The 21589-nt window shown below is 50.1% G+C and overlaps 1 protein-coding gene across 1 annotated transcript; it reads right to left on the reverse strand.

The window, feature by feature from the left end:
- Window positions 1-112: 112 nt before the first annotated feature.
- Window positions 113-19303, reverse strand: nrps1 (nonribosomal peptide synthase Pes1; the record flags this gene model as incomplete). The annotated part of the gene is made up of 8 exons (XM_043270057.1): window positions 113-2710; window positions 2766-4384; window positions 4435-5095; window positions 5150-5529; window positions 5588-17849; window positions 17902-18204; window positions 18320-18736; window positions 18797-19303. The coding sequence occupies 8 exons, from the start codon at window positions 19301-19303 to the stop codon at window positions 113-115; spliced, it is 18747 nt and encodes a 6248-aa protein (XP_043125992.1).
- Window positions 19304-21589: the final 2286 nt, after the last annotated feature.

Genomic DNA, 21589 nt, shown 5'->3' on the forward strand with positions numbered 1-21589 from the left:
ACAGCAGAGTATCCAAGACAAAGGAGATGTGCGTGACCACATGACATGCACGCCAATCAGTAAAGGAAAATAACAATGAGTGAATAGAATTATATGGGAATGCTCTGGCCGATCACCCTCGAGCCGACAGTGCGCTCCATCTTGTGACCTTCTTCGCCAGTGTCAAGGCTTTCCCTAGCGAACTTGAAGTGCCAGTCCTCGCGGCAGGCAAAGGAATCTCCTCAACGGCCACGATTTCCTCCATGGAATCGCTCTTCCGTGAGTTGTGCAGCGTCAAGACGGCCATCTGCCCGAGGAAGGTCGGGTGTTCAAGGAGGTCCTCGATGTGAACCTGCAGTCCTTCCTGCTCGAGGAGCCAGACGACTTGTGCCATGTCGAAAACATCGCCTCCGAGTTCAAAGAAGGACGAGTCTAGCTGGAAGGCGGATTGAGGCTCGTCGGCATTCTTGCGAGGGAGGACTTGCTGCCAGGCCTGCGTCAGGACGTCTGAGTGGACGAGGATATCCGAGATGCTCCGGTTTTTCAGATGTGAAGACAGGAACATCTCGTCTGACATTCTGGGAACGTCGTGGACGGTTTGGCAAGGTAATGAGCGAAGCATGGATGGGGACGGGAGCCCGACACGGGAGTTGGCCAGCAGGCTTTGCACGGTGTCGCAGACCATGTTCAGGACCTTGGCAGCGAATTTAGGGCCGATGGGGCCCTTTTCTGAGTACCCTAGAGAGACACCTAGTTTGCCGTCGCTGGACGACTTGGAGAACAATGTCATGTCGGTGAAGTTGTCGACGACACCGGCGCCTCCCATTCTGTATGTAGTGTTGTCTAGCTGCATCTGGCCCTCATATTCGACGTTCTGGTGGAAGACCGAGGTGGCAAAATATGTTGAGCTGGGCCAGTCAGTGCAGCGTCTGATGATCTCTCTGAAACCCAAGGCTTCGAAGGGCATATTTGCTATCTGCTGATCTTGTAGATAGCGGAACAGATCAACACCAGTCCAGCCCTCTTTGAAAGTGACTCGAATTGGAATCACATTGAGACACGGGCCAACAGTGTTTTCAATGCCTGGGATTGAAGTATTTCTGCCACTGATCGTGAGTCCGAAGACGACGTCTGATTGAGCGGACAGCTTGGCCAGCGTAACCGCCCATGCTGCTTGCATGACGGTAGCAATGGTGACATTCTCAAGGACCGAGGGTTGGATCTCCAGAGTCTTTCTTTGCTCCGTGAAAGCACCAATATGGCGATAGCTATTCTCCTCGGTTCTTCGAATTACCTGCGTCATTCTCGATCCCTTCAACAGGTTTGTCCAATGCTGATAGTGGTCTGGAGTGATTGCTCCCGACAGCATGCGCATGTAATTCGCAAAGGAAGGAGCCGGGGGCAGAGTACTGCCCTCGTATCCCAATTTGATGGCTGACATGATGGTGGGCAGGCATAGTCCGTCGAATTGAGCATGCGACATTCTAATCAAGATTCGGTGGTGGTTGCTGCCCTTCTTCTTCACGATGTAGAACTGCACGTACTGTTCGCCTTGCCGCGCCTCTTGCTCGCGATCTTGCTGTTGGAGGTACTCAGTGTACTCATCCAAGCTCTTCTCGGTCTCATGAACAAAGATATTTGGCCGTATTTTTCTTAGCACCACTTGGAAGAACTGGCCATTGAAACAGACAAAGACAGTTCGGAGAATGTCGAAAGCATCAACAACGCGCAAGAAGCTCTCCCTCAATCTTCTCAGATCCAGCGATCCTCGTCCGTCAAAGAAGAAGTAGTTCAACATCCAGCGGGACTTGAACAATGTAGCCGTAATCGACATGGCTTGGAAGTCCGTAACAGGCAAAACGTCGGCAATACCTCCTTTAAACACACCGATCTTTGGGCAAATTCCATTCTGCAGAGCGCTGTCGTTCAAAGGCACGGTCTTCAGGAGTGAAATCTCCGGTGGCGGTGGGTTCCGCTCTTGCTCAACGATCTTAGGAGGTTCTGCTGGCTTCTCATTGTCACTGTCGGTCTGAGAGTCAGGTTCCGAAGCAGACGAACAGTTGGAAACATTGACGACTGCCAGCATGTCCTCAAAGACAGGATTGTTGAAAACATCAGCCACAGTCAATGTCAGCCCATCCTCGCGCGCAGCGCTGACCATCTTCATCGCAGTTATACTATCACCACCCAATTTGAAGAAKCTCGCCTGGTGTTGGATAGTGTCGGATGACAGGCCCAATGCCGAGCACCAAAGTTTCCATAACCTTTTTTCTAGGTCCACGAGCTTTGAGTGATCCTCAGTGAGAGTTGCCGTCGAGTCAGAAAGATCCCTTTCACGGGGCATGCTTCTTGCCTTAACTGCAACATGAACGGGTTCAACGGGGGTCGTCCCCTTGAACTGGCCCTTTCCACTCTCAACGGCGGGCATGGCCAGTGTTCCTTCCTTGAGCATTTGGCTAATTATTTCAGTGACACGGCGATCGATCAGCTCCTGAAGGGACTTGCTGTCAATGAATTGACCAGTTCCCGAAGAGTTCCCCTTCATCCATTGTCCGCCACGGAGGTCCAACTCTGAGACCAGCTGAGACGACTTGTCAATAAAGCAGCTGAAAATATTGGCAATGGCATCTGCAAGATCCTGGGCTTTGTCTCCGGGCACAGCATCGGTCCAGTATCGTAGCAAGATCCCTTCGTGGCCCTTGGCAGTCTCGACGTTCACGGTGACAGGGTACTGTTGCAGAAGTTAGCTTTCCGTTAATCATTAGAGCAGCTTAAGTAAAACTTACCTCTGTCGGGTCATGCGCCTTCTGTACATTGAAGGAGAGCAAGTCGTTTCCAGATTCTTCCGAGACGGCATGGTGGTTTTGAATCGAGATTGTCGTGTTGAACAGGTCTTTTTGCCCAAGTTCGTGCTGAATACTTGCGAGAGAACAATCCTGGTATGGAAGGTTCTTGATGTAGTCATCCTGCACTGTCTTTGAAACCTCCAACAGAGTCTTCCCTGGTGAGAACCTGACTCGGCAGCAGAGCATGTTGAGGAATATTCCGACTGCTTCTTGGATCCCCGGAACTGGAGCGTCACGACCGGCAGAAGGGTAACCAAAGCAAACATCATCCGAACCCGTGAAGCTCTGCAAGACGATTGCCCATGCAGCGAGAGTAAGATTTGCAAGTGTTACGGAGTTCTTCTCACAGAATTGTTGCAGCTCGGCATACTTGCTGAACGGCACCATCACTGATCCTAATTGACGGCTACCACTTGCTCCCTCGGAGAACGTCAGATGGCAGGGACGAGCATCCGACAAGTATTGTCTCCAGTGGGATAAAGCTTGGTTTTGAGATTTCCCGCGGATGAACTTGATATAGTCACTGAAGTGCGGACCGGACCCTTCTGGCAGCTGATGCTTGTATGCCATTGCTAGATCTCTCAAAAGCAGGTCAACTGATCCGCCATCTATAATGGCATGGTTCATTTCCAGTTTGATAAGCACTCGTCCAGAATGAGTACTGCAAATTGTCAACTGGTGCAACAGCCGTGAGTTTCGTCCGGCGTTGATGTCACAGAGTTTGACAGCATCGAGTTTGACAAGAGCATCGGCATCGTTGCAATAAAGAACGATGGCTCCTTCTTCGACTTTCCTGAGCACCAATTGATCGAAGGTACCGTTTGCGTAATTGCTGTCGATGAACAAGGTTCTCAGGATCGGATGCCGATTGATAACGGCTGACCACGCGCTTTGAAGCATGTTTGGATCTACCTTGTCGCGTCCTCCAGGAGAGCGCACTTCGAAGATCACATGGAACATGTACGCACTGGGGTCCCGAAGCTGGCTGAGGAGGATACCCTCTTGCACTGACGAGCATGGATAGATATCCTCTACTTGGCTCCAGGTCTTGATCCCTGCTCTTGGCAGCGTTGTGCTCGTGAGCTTCTTGAGCCCATCGTAGGTTATAGGGAGCAAGGGGAAATCACTGAGGGTAGGTTCCGGCATGGACTCCTTGAAGCGAAGGACATCTCTCTCAAGAACTCTCCTACACTCTGAAATCCATTCGAAGATCTGATTTTCACGCTTCATCTGTCGATTGTAGGTGAACGAAACCTGGAGCTTATCATTGACGACAAGTGCGGAAATCTCCAGGAGGGCAAACCGGGGAGTATCTGGACCCATGTCTCCAGCTAATCTGAACTTCTCCTCGTCGAACGCCTCTCCATAGTGCTTGAAAAGTGAGTCATCGCGCTCCAGTTGCTGCAATCGACCAAGATAGTTGAAGACGATTTCCAACGGAACAGGGAACTCCGCCTCGGTATTTTTGGGCTGGAGAAGGCTGCGAGCGAAGTCAGATCGTCCATTGTCCTTTATCTTCCGTCTCAAGTCCTTGACTCGTTTTGCCGTGTCGACGAAATCTGAGTCTTAAGTTAGCCTGTCGCCCCAGATCTTTTGTGAGGAGAATTACCTGAGCGTTCGTCGACCTGCAGTGGGCACAATGTGGTGAACCAACCCACAGTCCGTGAGAGATCAAGGTTCGAATCCCACGATTCACGACCGTGACCCTCGTTATATATGGTTGGCATCCTGCGATCTGTGAAGACCCGACAGAATGACTGCACAACTGCGGCGAGGAGAATATCGATCGTTTCTGTGCGCAGCATCTCGTGGCAGCCACCCAGAATAAACGAAGTAATGTCTTCGTCCACGACAAATGATTCCATCCTGATTTGGCCGTAATGGTTGGGCACGCTCTCCATGCCCCAGTAGCTAAGGTTCGGAGGCTCAATGGCAAACGGAAGCTTGGCCTCATCTGTTTGGGATCTGGTATTTTCGAGTTGCAGTTCGCACCAGCTCTGGAACGAAAAGGGTTTCTCGGAAGACAGCGAGCCGGTCTCGATGAATTCTTGCAGGTCCTGAAGAATAATGCGCCATGAAACCATATCGATACACAGGTGATTGGCCACAAGGAAAAGGACTTGTTCGTCATCATTAATGTTGAACAAATCGGCCGCAAGGATCGGTCCATTCTCGATATCCAGAGACGACTGGGTATTGGCAATCTTGCCCAGCATCTCAGGGGAGCTCATGACTGAGTGAATACCAACACGAACAGATGATTCAATGCCCTGTGTGATCGTTTAGCTCTTTAAGATCAAGTCAGTGAGTAGATTTGCACGTACATTGGTAATTCGTTGCTGCCATTTTCCGACTGCAGATCTGCTGAATCTTGCCCTAAGCATCGAATGCTGGTTGACAATTGCCTTGAGTGCATCCTTGACGACGCTTGGCTGAACCTTTCGAGTAATACGCACAGTCATACTCTGATTGAAGCGACCCGTTTCCTTGAATGTGCGTGATGATTTGAAGTACAAGTTTTGAATAGGAGAAAGAGAGAAGTATTCATTCGCCTTCTCCTCGACTTGAATGCTCGAGGTCTTGACTTCCGCTGTTTGGGTCAGCTCAACGATGGACTTGCTCTGGAGGATCTTGTGAAGTGTCAGGTTAAGCCCTTGTTTGCGAGCTCGAGAAATGACAGCCATTCCAGTAATACTATCACCGCCTGTGTTGACCAGTTAACCTCTTTTTCTCGCTTCATGAGAAGGACAATGATCACTTACCCAGGCTCACAAACGACCGGTTGGGGTCGACCTTGTTTGAAGGGAGGTTGAGTACTTGGGCGTAGATGTCTTGCAAGGTCTTGACCGACGTGTTCTTATCTTCCTTGACGCTGTCCTCAACATGACCCCTCTTAATGTTGTCATAGACTTGCATGATCCTGTCATACGTTGGCTCGTCAATATGCTCAATCCAGTGAGTAATCTTCTTTCTGTCTAGCTTTCCAGAAACAAGCATTGGCAACTTCTTGATGACAGCCCAGGTCTGAGGAACCATGTAAATGGGCAGCTGGGCCTCGAGATTCTTCTGAATCGCGATGAGTTCAGAATAAGCGACTCTCGCCAGATCCTCCCGGCTAATAAGCTCGCATGCATTATCGGAGATGATACTCGAATCTGATTTCAGAGAGTTCAGGGAGAGAATTGTGACCAACCGCCCCTTAAGAAGACCATCCTTGGGTAGGATGACAACGGCATGACGGACGCGGTCGTCCTCATGTAACCGATGCTCAATTTCACCGAGCTCCATACGCTGGCCATGAAGCTTGACTTGGTGGTCTTTGCGGCTGATGTATTCCACCGATCCGTCAGGATTATACCGGACAAGATCTCCAGTCTTGTATATTCTTCGCGGAGACGGCAGGGTCGACCGGAAATGCTTCTTCCATGCGGGCTCATCCACGAATGCCTCGGCGGTCTTCTTGGGGTTCTTTAGATATTCTCTTGCCAGAGCTGGACCCTCCAAAGCCAGTTCTCCGATGGCTCCCAATGGGGTAAGTCGATCATGGTTTTCGGGATCGACAACCCAGGTCAAAGTACAAGGTATTCCGTAACCAATGCAAGCAGGATCGGTGGTTGGGGATACGTTATTCAAGACAGCGAAGATGGTTGTCTCCGTGGGTCCATATCCATTGATTAGTTTCACGCGATGCGCCCATTTTGTCACAACTTCGCGTGACAATTTCTCTCCTCCACAGGCAAGCACTTCGAGGGAGGGAACGGTTGACGGCTCGATAATGCTGGCTATCGATGGAGTCAGGAAAGTCCAAGTGACATTCATACTCCGAATGGCGCCGGCGACATCATTCAGGCGCTCATCCTCGCTTGGGATACAAATGCATCCTCCGTGCATCAGAGTAGCTAGAATTTCCATGACTGCCGCATCGAAGGTAAGGGACGCAAATTGGAATGCACGAGAAGTCTCATTCAGGTGCACAATCGGCCCGAATGCCATAGCACTGCTTGCAAGTGCGCGGTGGTCGATGATAATACCCTTGGCACGACCAGTGCTTCCTGAGGTGAAGATCGCGTAGGCCATATTGGACGGCGTGACACGGCTTTGTCCCTTCGCCTGACCATTCAGGGCACCGTAAGCTCTGATTGTCTCCTTACTGACGGGAATGATTGTTTTGACAATGCCCGAGTAACGACTCTGATATTGAGGGGAGCAAAGAAGAATACGAGCATCCACTTCGGCGAGGATTTCTTCATGTCTCGATGTTGGATGAGCAGGATCGAGGGGTACGTAGGCACCACCAGCAATCAAGATTCCGAGAATAGTGATGATCGCCCAGAGAGATTTATCAAGGCAAATCGGCACCATAGTCTCTGGTCCAACGCTACGAGAGACCAGATAGGACGCGAAAGACGATGCGAGTGCGTACATCTCTCTATATGTGACCTCGCCATCCCAAGCACAGACAGCTGGAGCATCGGGGTGGGTAGAGCATCTCTCGGAAATGATATCGTGAGCACATTTCTCCACGGCCTCGGGGTGTCTCTTGTTCCATAAGGCGACTTCGTTTCTATCAAGCGGGCTGAAAATCTCGAGCTCGCTCAACTTCCTTGTATCACCCTTGTTGATGGAGAGCAGCTGCTCGAGCACAAAGCTGAACTGCCCGATAAGCTTCTCAGTCTGCCAGCTGTTCAGCACGATTTCGTCATGGTGCATCGTAATCGACACCTCAGAAGTGGCAACCTTGCATTCGACGACAAGTGGATGAGTGAAGAAGTCTCCGCTTGTTTGGTTGGGTTCAGCCACCCACAAGCCCTTGTCCAACTGACCCTCTCCAGTCTGAATGACAAGCAGATTTTGAAATTCGCAAGCCGATGCTGTGTCACTATTGAGTTTTCGAATTCGCTGTAGTCCTGAATGCTGATGAGGAAGCATTGTGGTCGTCAGATGATGCACATTCTCCAGATACTGGGTGATGGCAAGCTCGTTCTCGACTTGGATACGCGTAGGAACCGTAGTAAGAACGGGTCCAGCAATATATGTGACTCCAGCAAGGTCGATATTTCTTCCCATCAGCGTCTCGCCGAAGCATACATCACCGGATCCGGTATGAGCAGAGACGACAATCGCCCACGCAGCACGAATAAGCTCGGGGATCGTCAGCTCAACTCCGCTGGCGGCTCGAGAGATCTTCATGCTGCTGTGATGCCTATTTCCTACTCGGACAGTGTCGGGCAGGGCATTCTTGCTTTGTGGGAATGGAGAACAAGACAGGTTGGCCAGTTGAGACTTCCAGTACTCGTCAGAGTCTGACATGTTCCGCTCCAGCAGATAGTTTATGAACAAGCTGTAGGGAACCGTTCGGGCACTGGCTGTAGAATTAGTGTAAATTTCCTCCACTCTTCGCAGGACGAGCGGGATACTCCATCCATCGTACAGCGCATGATGGATTGTCCAACAGAAGAACCGATCAGTCTGCGATTCGGCAATTGCGTAACCAGTCAGCCGCCCGCCATTGTGTTTCGGCAGCTCGGGGCTCTCAGCTATCAATTCATCCAAGGTGGTTGCGGAGACCCAAGAGATCTCCTCTTTGTCAACAACAGCCTGCAAGAAGTTCAAAGACTCAGTATGTACAATACGAGTCCGCAGGATATCCAGCTCATCCACAACCTGTTGCCAAGCAGCTTTGAACTTGTCGAGATTTATTTCGTCTGAGAGCCGGAAAATTGGCTGGGCAATATAAGCACCGTTCTGCTTGACTGACAAAGTGAGCAGACCCTCCTGTACAGGGCTGCATGGGTAAAGATCGACAATAGATGCTCGAGGTACGTCACATTGGTCCGCGACTTCCTCCAAGAGCTGTTCACGATCGACTGCGGAAGGCAGCAGGCTAAACGGAGTCACAGTTTGTCTGCTGGACTTTTCTTGCAACATGCCGCATCGCTTAGCCATATTCATAAAGACTGGATCCTCGTAAACGTCGGCAAATGTGAGAGAGATTCCCCGAGAATTAGCGGCTCCAACAAGCTTCATGGCGGAGAAAGAATCACCACCTAGGCTGAAAAAGCTGTCTTCAGCACTGACCGAACCTGACGCAAGGCCCAGAGCTTCCTCCCAGAGGCTTCTGAGTGTCCCTTCAACTCCCTCATCAGACGCTTGTCTGGAGCCAGCTGTCAACGTAACGTAAGGCTTGAGCTGGTCTTTGGGCAGAGTCTCAACAGTTGCCCGGAGCTTCTTGCGATCGAGCTTTCCGGAGTTTGAGAAAGTCAGGCGGGAGACTGGGAAGAAAAGCTTTGGTATCAAACTTGGTGGCAGAGCCTTGGCCAAGGCCTCCCTGAGTTTTCTGACCTTTTCGCGTGTTGCTTCTGCCATAGGAACGAGCAATTGAGAATCCAAATCAGCTCTGTCTAGACCAGATTGGTCGTCAACAGTAAAGAAAGCTGCGATGGATCTGGCAACTGTCTTCGATTCGGGCTGTACAACCTCGACAGCCACTTGAGTGCCTCCAGGAAAACAAGAGATGCATTGTTGTTCGATTTCTTCCAGTTCAATGCGCTGACCGTTGAACTTGATCTGGGTGTCCTTCCGCGAGACGAAGCAAATTGTGCCATCCGGGTTATAGCGGACAAGATCACCAGTCCGATACATGCGCTCCTTTCTCTTGAATATTCCTTGAAATTCTGGGGCCTTCGTCCAGGCAGGCTCACTGATAAATGCTTCTTTCGTCTTCTGGTCATTGTTGAGGTAACCACGGGCAACGTTGCAGCCCTCAAGTACCAGCTCACCCACAGCCCCGACAGGCAGAAGGCGCTGATAGTTGTTAGGGTCAACCACCCAAGTGCGGCCGCAAATTGCAGCACCGATCGAGTTGCAATCATTGTTGACGCGTACTCCTGCTTCATCCACTTTGACACTCATCGTTGCCGTAACGGTCGACTCAGAGGGCCCATACGCATTGATGACACACCTATCGGACCAACGGTCGATATGGCTCGCAGTCATCTTTTCACCTCCCGTAACAATAGTTTTCACTGATGGGACACTCTTGGGTTGGATCGTGTTTGCAATTGATGGAGGACAACTGATGAAGTTGGCGTTCAGTCTCCTAATCGCACCGGCCAGGTCGTTCATGCGCTCGTCTTCACTGGGAACGCAAACACAACCTCCCGTCATGAGGACAATAATAATCTCCATTATGCTCACATCAAAAGTATAACTGGAGAACTGCAGAGCACGGGTAGTCGTGTCCATTCCCAAGCTACGAGCAGAAGCTGGTGAAGACACGCTGAGAGCAATGTGCTCAATAACAGTCACTTTTGGCTTGCCAGTTGTTCCAGAGGTGAAAATAGCGTAAGCTGCGTTGTGGATGCTGGGCTGCGTCATCGACGCAGTAGACGATGCGTTTGGCAGTTCATTGAGTGTTTCTTCGCTCACGACATAGGCGGCACGGGACATCTGGCGAGCCTTGTCGAGATATTTTGCAGAGCAAAGGACGATGTGAGCGCCAATATCGTCAACCAAGCCCCTAAGTCTCGCTTCTGGATGAGTGGGATCCAGAGATGCGAATGCTCCTCCAGCTTTCAGAACCGCAACCTGTGCGATGACTGCCCAAGCGGACTTTTCAAAGCATAATCCAACAAAGACCTCGGGTTTAACCCCCAGGCGAACAAGATGCTTTGCCAATTTACTTGATAGACGGTCGAGTTGTTCGTAAGTAAAGTCGCCGTCCCACGAACAGATTGCAGGCGAAGTAGGGTGGCTCAGCACCTGCTGCTCAATTATCTCATGTGCGCATCTGTCAGGTCTCTCTGGTAGCGTAGCGTTCCACTCTCGTACTTGTTGACAAGCACGTTCGCTGAAGAAATTGATATCCCCTATCTTATGGTCGACAGGGTCATTGTCGATAATCTCCTCCAGAATGTGCTGGAAGCAATCAACAGCACTCGTAATATTGGCTTTTGACAAGGCGTCTGTCCGGTATTCAAACAGGATTTCTGCAGACACAGATGAAAATCTGGGGTTGACAGCAATCGTGCAGACGCCTTTCTCGGTGTCGTTCAGCAGGGTTGATAGGCCATTATTGTCACTGGGAAGATGCGTAAACCTGTCGAACTTGAAGACAGTGTTGAAGAGGGAATGCATGTCAATGCCAAGTTCATGCTGCACTTCCATCTGAGAGATGGCGTGCTCCATCGCCTGATCCAACTCGTTCTTCCTCTGCTGAGCAATTGACCCAAGGCCGGAGTCGTCCCTAAGAAGAAGCCTACTTGGAAGTACTTTCAGGTACTTCGACCCCTCGGATTGTGGCGTTTCAGGGTAGTAACCATAGCAGACTTCTTCTGAACCGGTATAGCATCGCAGAACCAACCCCCAAACGAGCTGTAGCACAATGTCCTCGGTTACTTCAATCTTCTGGCAAAAGCTGCGTAAATTGGCCAGATTTTCAATCACCAATTTTGCCGAGCTAAATCCACTTCTTTCGTTGTCCGGGTTCAAAGAAGGGAAAGCACAGGACTCGACATCAACAAGGTACTTCCTCCAGTAGGCAGTATCAGGGCTGGACAAGTAACAAGTCTGATCCTTGCGGAGAGCCATGCCACCGATCGTCTCTTGAGAACGGAGATCTGTCTTCAAGTATTCAATGTAGCGTGCGAATTGTACCAAGATACGCTCAAGCTGGGCAGCAGACAAAACCTGTTCGTCGTAGCAAGCTCTCAGCTGAAGCTCCGACTTTGCGACACTGCAGAAGATTGCTAGAGGATATGCGAGAGCAGGAGTCTGCACCTCGCAGTCGGATCTCGCAAAGCAGAAAAGGTTACTGAAGCTGCACGCACGGGAAGTATCCGCGCTGACGTTTCTGATGCGTTGAAGTCCAGCTCTCTGGAAGGGAGAAGCAGCTGCTAGGCGCTCTTGGATCTTTCCCATGAGTTCCGCAATGGTCATATCCTCATCCATTCGGAATCTTCTCGGAATCACGGCGGGCGCCGCTTTATCGGAACTAGAATCCAGCTGGTCGAGAAGCAATTCTCCAAAGATGACATCGTCCGATCGAGTGTAGCCGGATATAGTGAGGGCCCATGCGGTAAGAAGCGCGGTCTCAAGGCTCACACGTTCCAAATTGCTGATATCACGCCATTCAATGTTGCCGTTCCATTCGTACGTGCTGGTAGTAGAGCTCCTATGGGTAGCACTCGTCGATGAAGGGAATGATTGGGAAGGGGAGGTCTTCGGATTGGCCAATTCAACCCGCCAAAACTCATGGAAGCTTTTCAGATCAAATTCGAGGAGTGTCCGTGCAGGAAGGTCCTGTGCCTCATTCCTCAGAAGCCGACGGTCAAGCAGACCAAGTGATGTCAAGGGCATTCTGGGAACAGGAATGTACAACCTCGGAACTTGAGTCGCAGGCAGGGCACTCAGCAGATGCGTGTGCATTTTGGTGACGAAATCAGAAAATTGCGAGGAAGCTTGCCCAATTATAGATCTCTGGCCATCGGCCTTCTCCAAGTGAGTTGACATGAATTGGACGAAGACAGCCAGGTACTCCGTGGATTCATCGTCATCCGAGCAACGAATCGGCTCCACAACGCAAGGATGGTCAGGTAACGAAAACGCATCGATGCACTGTTGGATTTCCCATACGTCCACCTGCAGTCTCTGGGTCTGTCTTTTCTTTCTTCCCATGTAGACCAATGTGCCATCCGAATTGTAGCGGGCCAGGTCCCCGGTCTTGAACATCCGCCGTGTCAGTCTCGAGCTTTTGTCACGTTTCTCGTGGTCATTGCTGGCTTCGTCTCGCTCAAAGGTCATAGTCCAAACGGGATCCTCAATGAAGCCTCTCTGGACATGCCCATTGTCCAGCAAGTACCCAGCAGCGATGGCGGGACCCTCAACGACCACTTCACCGACACTGCCAATCGGAACCAGAAGGTCATGATTCGAAGGATCAACAAGCCAAGTTATGCACCCGGCCGCAAGTCCAAGGTTCCTTGTCTCACCCGGTGTTTGACACTCTGAGGCATGAATGCAGCTTGAAGAGCACTCGGCTGCTCCATACAAAGAATGCATACGAACCCTTCCGGACCAAATCTTTCTAACCTGGTTTGTCAGGATCTCACCATAGAGTGCCAGTGCCTGCACATTGGGGACCTCGGATGGCTGCAACAGAGATGTGAGTGATGGAGTCATAATGGCTGTGTTTGCTTGGGAGGCATTGATTGATTGTGGGAGGTTGCTGAATCCATCGTTGGCAGGAATACAAACACAACCACCACACATCATCGTACCGAAAAGCACTTGGAGGAACATGTCGGACGTGTAGGTGGCGGACTGGTACACCTTGGTCGCTTTATTCAGTTCGAGAGCCGAAGCGAAGCTCTCAGCCCGTGTCATAACCGTAAGATGTTCAAAGATAACGCCTTTCGGTTCCTCGACACCACCGCCAGTAAACACAACGTAAGCCTGGTCCGTTGCCTTATGAGAGATATGTGGTATGTCATCTGAACGAGGAAGGTAGTCGAAAAGCGACCTTCCCACTGGGACGACATAAGGAATTGTGCGTTCTAGAAGCTGCGCTTTGTTCGGGGAGGCAAGAGCGACTTGAACATCTTTGTCAATCAACAATTTCTCGATAAAATCATATGGTTGAGCTTCGTCGACTGGAAGGCAAATACCGCCGGCCCTCAGAACCGCTAAGATAGCAACAATCTGCCATGAGGATTTGTCGAAATCAATAGGCACAAAGAGGCCAGGTCCCACACCGAGCTTGGTCAGATAGAACGCAAGAAGCGAGGACAACTCATTGAGCTTGGCGTAAGTGAGGTTCCCATCCCAAGCTGCAATTGCAATAGCTTCCGGGAACTGCTTGACCTTGTCCTCGAGGATCTCATGGATACACTTGTCAACAGCCTTAGGAAGAGTCTTGTTCCAGGCAGCGATTTGTTGTTTGTTCTGTACGCTCAGTTGATCCAGTCGGCAAATGTTCTCGTCGCCATGGTGAATTATGTTTTCGAGGGACCGTAAAAAGGTGCTGGCAACATTCTGCGCCTGGCCTTCAGACAGAGCAGTCGTCCAGTAGTTGAGGTCAATGTATGCAACATCATCTGTGGCCTCGATGTTGACATATACCGGGAATTCCGCGGGATCATGGATCGATCCCACCTCTAAAAGTCGCATCTCATCCCTGTTGCTGACGGTCTGCGGTGGAAGTTTCCGATAGGAGATGCCTGAGTTGAACAGGATCGTGTCTGAGAGTTTCAAGGCATGCTGGATATCAATGAGAGAAGTGTGCCTGTAAGGTAGACTCTCCATGTAATCGTTTTGCACTTGATTCAAGACGTCTTTGAGACAGGCGTCCTCTGTGACCTTCATTCGACAAGCCAGAATATTAATGATCGGTCCGACAACAGAGCCAATTTCATCGACCGGGACATCTCTCAAAGAAGCCATGTAGCTGAAACACACATCGTTGGAACCGCAAAACGAGCGGAGTGTAAGTCCCCAAGCCGTACTGAATGCCGTAGAAAGCGTCAATCCACTGCTCTCACATAACGTCTGAAGCTCTTTCAAGGATGGAAAATCTAGACGAATCGCTTGCAGCCGCTTGTTGGATGGTCTACCATCGTTGAGCACGGGGAAATGGCACGGCTTGATATCGGAAAGATAAGAGCACCAGTAATTAAGGCCAGCACTGTGAGAGCAGCTCTGCAAGTACCGCATGTAATCCTTGAACATGGGTTTGCGGTCGTCCCGAAGCTGACCGCTGTAAGCCAGTTGCAGATCTCGAATGATCAAGGAAATGGACGTTCCATCCATGGCGGCGTGGCTTATCTCAAGTCGGCAAAATAGTTTGCCAGTTGCTGTCTCGCAGATACTGAAACGATGAGCAGGACGGCGGTCACGATAGTTCACCGGCTGTTGATTGTCAAAGGTTGACAGCACATCACGTTCTTCGGAGCATCTCAGCACCGCGGGAGCTGGATTGTATTCCTTGAGAACGACTTGACAAAACAAGTCCTGGCTTGTCAGGTTCTCCAGGAAAACAGTTCGTAGCATTGCATGATGCGAAACAACCCTTTGCCAAGCGAGGATCAAACGATCGATGCTAGGTTTGATCCTGACGCCTTTCACTTCGAAGGTATCATGCACAGCATAAACCGAGCTGTCTCGGGACTGGCTGAGAAGAATACCTTGTTGCATGCGCGAGCAAGGATAGACATCCTCGACGAGATCAAGGGAAGTAATGCCCGCGCTTGGTAGCTTCACTGAAACCATCTGGTCGAGCTCCTCGTAGGTGAGTGAGAGCATTGGGAAATCACTCAGGGTAGGTTGAGGGGCCAGAGACTGCAGCTTCTGGCCGAGCGAAGCAAGCAGCTGATAGCAACGTGATATCCAGGCGCGAATGCTATTTTGATGCCGCATGAACCGGTTGAAAGAGAACGTAAACCGAAGTTGGCCTTGCACTACCAACGCTGAAATTTCCAAAAGTGCGAATCGTGGAGTTTCTTCGCCAAAATCTGCTGCACCTCCACCCTGGCCAGTCTCACCAGCCATGTGTCCCATAAGCTGGAAAAGGCCGTCCTGCTTCTGCAGATCGCGATGCTGCCCGACGTAGTTGAAAGTCATTTCTAGGGGGCAGTGGTGTTGGCATGTCTCCTGTCCTTTGCCTGTGAACATGCGGCTTGCGAACTTCTGTCGGCCATTATCAGACACCTGCCGACGCAGATCTTTGACACGGGCAACAGTTCTCGCCGTATCATCGGAAAAGATTTCGCGTACGAATATTGGGTAAAGGGTCGTAAACCAGCCCACAGTCCGTGATATGTCTAAACTCGAATCCCACACTTCTCTGCCATGGCCTTCATTGTAGATCACGGGCAAAGTACGCTCTGGGAAGGTCTGTCCGAATGCGTGCAGGAGAGCAGCGAGGAACAGATCAACCGGCTCCGTCCGTAAACTCTGATGACATTCCAACAAGATCGAGTGAGTGCTATCCGAATCGAGCTCGAAAGTCTCACAGACCACATCCCCATACGTCATCTGACGCTGCTCCATTCCCCAGTAGGCAAGGTCTGGAGCAGAAAGATCCTCCAATTGCACTCCATTCTCGGAGGCGAGAGATTCGCATTGCTCGTCTTGTAGGCGGCACCATGTCTGGAATGGAAGGGAGCTGTTCTGTAGAACGAAGCCTTGAGGGTTTAGCAGGAAATCTTCCAAGTCCTCCAGAATGATACGCCACGAGACTATGTCAACGACGAGATGATGAGCCACCAGGGACAGGAGATTGTGCGACTCGTCGTCAACATAGCAGAAGTCAACCGCAAAAACAGGGCCGACGAAGGCATTGATGCACAACTGGCTTTCCGCAATAGCATTCTCGATCTCATTCTGCGAGGTCGTATGATGCGTTCGCCAGCGGTACGAGCCAGCGACGTCCTCAGTAATGCGCTGCTGTAAAGAACTACCCGTACCGGGATCGACTAGCCGGCTTCGAAGCATGGAATGGCGCATAACCACCGCCTCGACTGCGCGGCGCATATCTTGGTCGTTGATCTGGTGGTCGATGCGAGTGAGCACACTTTGATTGAAGTAGCCCTGTCCTTCCTTGCGCACCATAAAATGCAGTTTCTGTATTGGGGAGAGCCCAAAAGGTTCCTCAATCGTTTCGTGGTAGGCTACCGGTTGAGTCACTCCCTTGACGCGCGTGGCTAATTCTCTGATGGATTTGCTGCGAAGTATCTCCTGCACAGTAAGGCCAATGCCTTGCTTCTTGCAATGGCCAACACAGGTTATCGCCGCAATGGAGTCTCCTCCTAGACTCAAAAAGCTTTCGTCAACGCCGATGCGATCCTTGGGTATGTTGAGCACACGACTCCAAATCGACGCCAGTTGATCCTCCGTCGAGTTAGCGGCACGAGTATTGGCGGCCTCAGTAACATGTACTTCTGGGTTTTCTGACATGTTCGAAACCCAGGTCGCAATAGATTTCCGGTCTAGTTTACCAGACACAAGCATCGGCAAAGTCTCGACACATAGCCAGACTCCGGGCACCATGTATGTCGGCAGCCTAGTTGACAATCGTTCCCGAATATCCTTGACATATTGAAGCTTCTCACGATGCTCGATAAGCTTAAGGGGCACCGCATCTGTCTCCAGCGCCTCTCCAAGACCAGCGGACAGTGACAGGACGGCCACGAGTTTTCCTTGTGCGAACCCGGACTTGGGAAGCAACACTATGCAGTGCTTGATGTCCGTGTCTGCGCTCAGCTGGTTCTCAATCTCCCCAAGCTCAACTCTCTGACCATGGAACTTGACCTGTGCGTCTTTCCGTCCTATATACGTTAATGATCCAGATTCGGAATTGTATCTTACCAAATCACCGGTCTTGTAAAACCTTCGGTCTGAGCCACCGGCACGATCTCGCTTCGTCCAGCAAGGGTTGAAAATAAATGCTTCGTTCGTCTTCTGTGGGTTATTGATGTAACATCGCGCAAGCGTTGGTCCTTCCAGGACCAGCTCACCGGGGCAACCAACGGGCACAAGCTGGTCATGGTTCGCGGGGTTCACGACCCAGCAGCGCACTCCGACTGGCAAGCCAATATCCCTGCAATCTGAAGAAGGAGACATATCAGCATTGAGGGCAGCTGCAACAGAACTCTCTGTTGGGCCGTATCCGTTCACAAGCTTGAGATGAGACCATGTCGCCAAATGTTGCGGAGACATTGCTTCGCCGGCTAGGACGAGGGTCTCTAGCCCTGGAACAGCCGCAGGATCGAGGAATCCAATAAAAGATGGCGTCAGAGATGCATGATTCACTTTCATCTCGTTTATCACGCTGGCAATGTCATTCAGACGTGCTTCTTCGCTAGGGATGCAGATGCAAGAACCGAATATTAACGAGCTGAGGATATCGACTAAACTTGCGTCAAAGGTATGCGATGCAAATTGTAAAACTCGAGTTGATGGAGTGAGGCCAAACACTGGTCCATGAGCCAGCGCACCTGAAACATATGCTCTATGCTCCAGTAGTGTGCCCTGTTCTGGAGTTAACACCAAGGTAACCGAATCGGAATTGAAGGGGACGCACCTTTGGTTGTCCAGTAGAACCGGAGGTAAAAATGACATATGCTGCGTTTGAGCTCTTCACTGTCGTCGAGGAGAAAGTACCTGTGGGAAGATCCGGAAGGCCATCGACGGTTTGCTCGTCCAACGGTATCAGTGTTTCTGCCACTGTTTGGAGCTTGTTTGCTTGACTTCGAGAGCAAAGCATAATCCGCGCCTGCACGCCTTGCACGAGGGATTGCAATCGTGCTGTAGGATGAGCTGGGTCCATAGGTACGAAAGCACCGCCAGCTTTCAGGACAGCGAGCATCGCCACGATATTCCATTTCTATATTATCTATTAGCACTGCAATTTGAGAGCAGATCTCGACCGAGTATGTCAAGTCATATAATGAAATGACGATACGCGGCCAGCTATATCACTTGGAATCTGTAGCACTTACCGACTTCTCGAAACAGAGGGCTACGCAGACCTCTGGCCCAACTCCTCTTTCCTGAAGATTATATGCAACCTTGGAGGAAAGCGAATCCAATTCTTTGTAGGTAAGGCTACCATCCCAGGCGCAGACAGCCTCGTTCTCTGGTTGGAGAAGAGTCCGCTCATGGATCACTTCATGAATGCAGCGTTCGTACTTTTCTGGAAGCACTGAATTGAATTTGCATACTCGAGACCAATCGTTTTCTGGGAAGATGTCAAGATCGTCCACTGCTGTATCTTTTGCTGCAAGGAGATCTGCTAGTATATGCTCAAAAGCACCAGCAATGCTTTTCATTTGCGCGGTGGGCATGTCATTGTTCCACCATTCGAAGAAAATATTTACCTCCTCCTGCAGGACTTTGACATGAAGGCGAACCCGACACTGCAGATATGTTTCAGAAGGTTGCACGGGAAGATAAAGGACTTCTCTCTCAGTACTTACCTCCTGAGGAAGCGCTATTGGCAGGCTGGATGGTAGTGGGATGGCGGGTGAGGTTCCCTTAGAATCGTGACAGATTCGTATCATCAAAATTGTGTTGAAAAGCAGGGCATTTTCAGAGGCTGTGAGCGAGCTTCTGGCTATCTCGGGGGGGCTGTCGATAGAGTTGTTTGTCTTGACTTGGTCGAAAAATGTCTTAAGGGAGACGCCTTCTTTGACTGATACTTTGAGGAGGGCAGGATCCACAGCCTCCAAAGACTGTAGTAAATCTTGAGACTCGTTACCAATCTGATGGTAGCCAAAGCAGATGTCCTCAGAACCTGTGTAGCGATGTAGAAGTAGGGCCCACGAGGCCTGTAACAAGTGGCACAATTGGCCTTCGCGCCATGCAGATAGCAATCCAGAGCTTTGAAGAGCATCTGTTCGCAGTTTCATGGAGATAGGGCGTTTCGGGCCATCATACGTAGCACCAAAGTTGGGTAAATAACATGGGACGGTTGACTGCGCCATGGTGCTGTACAATATCTGCTTAAAAAAGGCCCCTCGAGGAAAAGGGTGTTCAATGTCTAGACAAACAGAGAACGTTGCTTGACGAAAGAGAGCGCCGCACGTTCTTTGGTCTTTCTTTAAAGTGAAAGCTAAAATACATCGCTTCGATATGGTCATCAAGTCATCGACATCTCCCTTGAGACCCAGGCCGAATTAGGCTCGTGGAGCTACCGACGCAGCTTCTCGGTAGCTTTTGCCCAGAACTCACAATCTCACCAAACTATAATTATCGAATACGAAGATCCATTTGCCTCATGGCAATGAACCTGACGGCTGAGAGCCGCGGAACGACCCCTTGGGGCGTCAGGGGGGTTCTGATCAGCCGTGATCCTTTACCTCCGTGTTTTCGCATCACCTTTTCCTTGCTTCTAGCCCGTGGCCACAGGAACAGGAGGGTCGGAGAAACAAGATCAATAGATTACAAGATATCCTGGAAAGGGCCCAAGTGTGGAACCGATGGAGTCATGCACACGGAAGCCGCATAGCCGTGGAAAGCTGGCAACCTCCACAAGGTGGCGTATCGTATATCTGACAAAAGAATAATGGCAGAAAAGAACTGCAGGTGTTACAAGGAACATGGGTACCACCATTTGCCACTCACGATGAGCTGCAAGCGAGAAGATCGGCCAGGAAGGCCCCTGTTTGCATATTCCCCGTCACGATCTGGGGCATCCATCCGCGGTCTGGAACCAAATCTCGATAAACGATGAGGTAAGAATCAAGGATGTTCTTGGTCCAGCTGATGGATGTACCTACGTACGGGAGGAGGCATCTAGCAGGAGACGACCCACTGGTACTCCGTACATTCGACTGAATCACAGCGGAAGTTCAGGGCTTACCGACACGTAGCCTCCTTGTTCGGTGAGAACAACACTCAGAGTGGATAAAAAATAGGATCCCGGGTCTGATCTGGACTCGAGTCGGACTGAGAGCCTGAGAGCTCAGACCCGGAAGAAGCTTGCTGAGGGACAGTAAGTGACCTAAGGACAAAGAGGGTTTTTCCAATCAGGAAGCCAGATGATGATTGACTGATTGGTCCACGCTAGCTACTAGGTACAGTACGGTGTAGATGTACCGGAAGAGCTAATTTTACCAGCATATTTTTTTTTTATTGCTTGGTCAATGTATAATCAACGTCTAGTTAGCGAATGTTATACCCACGGCCTTTACACAAGGGAAAGAACCACATTCAGCCCCATGACAAGAGATTCAGCATCCTGTCCAGTATCTATTTTTACTGGATCCAGGATTGTTGGAAATCAGCCTGGTCAGGAACGGGAGCGGTCCACTTTCAGTGTAGTTCCTCATCTCCACTGGCTTCCTGCAATGGAAACAGAAGAATGTTAGGCTATTGGCCGTCGATTGTGCGTCGAAAGAACTATCTCAAACTATCTACTGAAGAAACAAGGAAAATACAAATCAAAGTCTGAGGAGCATCAAGCCACTGACTGGTTGGTGGGTAGTAGCTATGATGGAGTACGACTCGCTAGTCTCGAATAGAGATAGAAAAGACAAAAGAACAGAAATACCTCTCTAGTTGATACTTAAAAAGGAAAAAGAAAATCAAGTTTCACAGCACATTACAATCTGCTTACATTGCCATCTATTGTTGTCATTACCTTAGGTACCTCTTTACCTACTCATCAACAGTGACCCTGACGTTGCATCCAAACAGCCTACAATGATATTATTATTATTGCTCCCTGAAGATCGATTTTGACACGTCTCTCTCGCTTAGATACTGTACAGAATCATATCCCTTGATTGCATGTCATGAGAAATCTCGCTACCTCTTCGGAATATGTTGAACCTTCGGCGTTTGCGTGCCGATGTTGATCCCGCGATATTGATGTGTAAAATGCAAAATGTCCGATCCCGACTCAATGGGACAAAAGAAAATAGTTCAGTATCCACAGGGTTGCGGGTACTAGTCTGTATATCAATAGTACAACGTGTTGGCAGTCCTAAGGTTTGATGATCTCTATCAATTTTAGGTAAATTTGGAGAACATTCCACGAACTGAAGTGGCCCCGTATGAACTGGGTGTGATGCCGGGCAAATCCGATACCAATTAAGATCCATCGGGATGCCTGTTCCAAGTTTCCGTGTCTATCCACCTCTGGTAATCGAAGATTTGATCGACATTTGATATTAGATATCATTATTCATCCTGTTGTTGTTAACTAATAATTAATGATGACTAGAGTATCCGAGAATTGAAAACCAATACTATGCAAGGGAGACCAG

The sequence above is a fragment of the Aspergillus viridinutans genome (genome assembly GCF_018404265.1).
Source record: "Aspergillus viridinutans IFM 47045 DNA, scaffold_4, whole genome shotgun sequence".
Classification (NCBI taxonomy): Eukaryota; Fungi; Ascomycota; class Eurotiomycetes; order Eurotiales; family Aspergillaceae; genus Aspergillus; species Aspergillus viridinutans.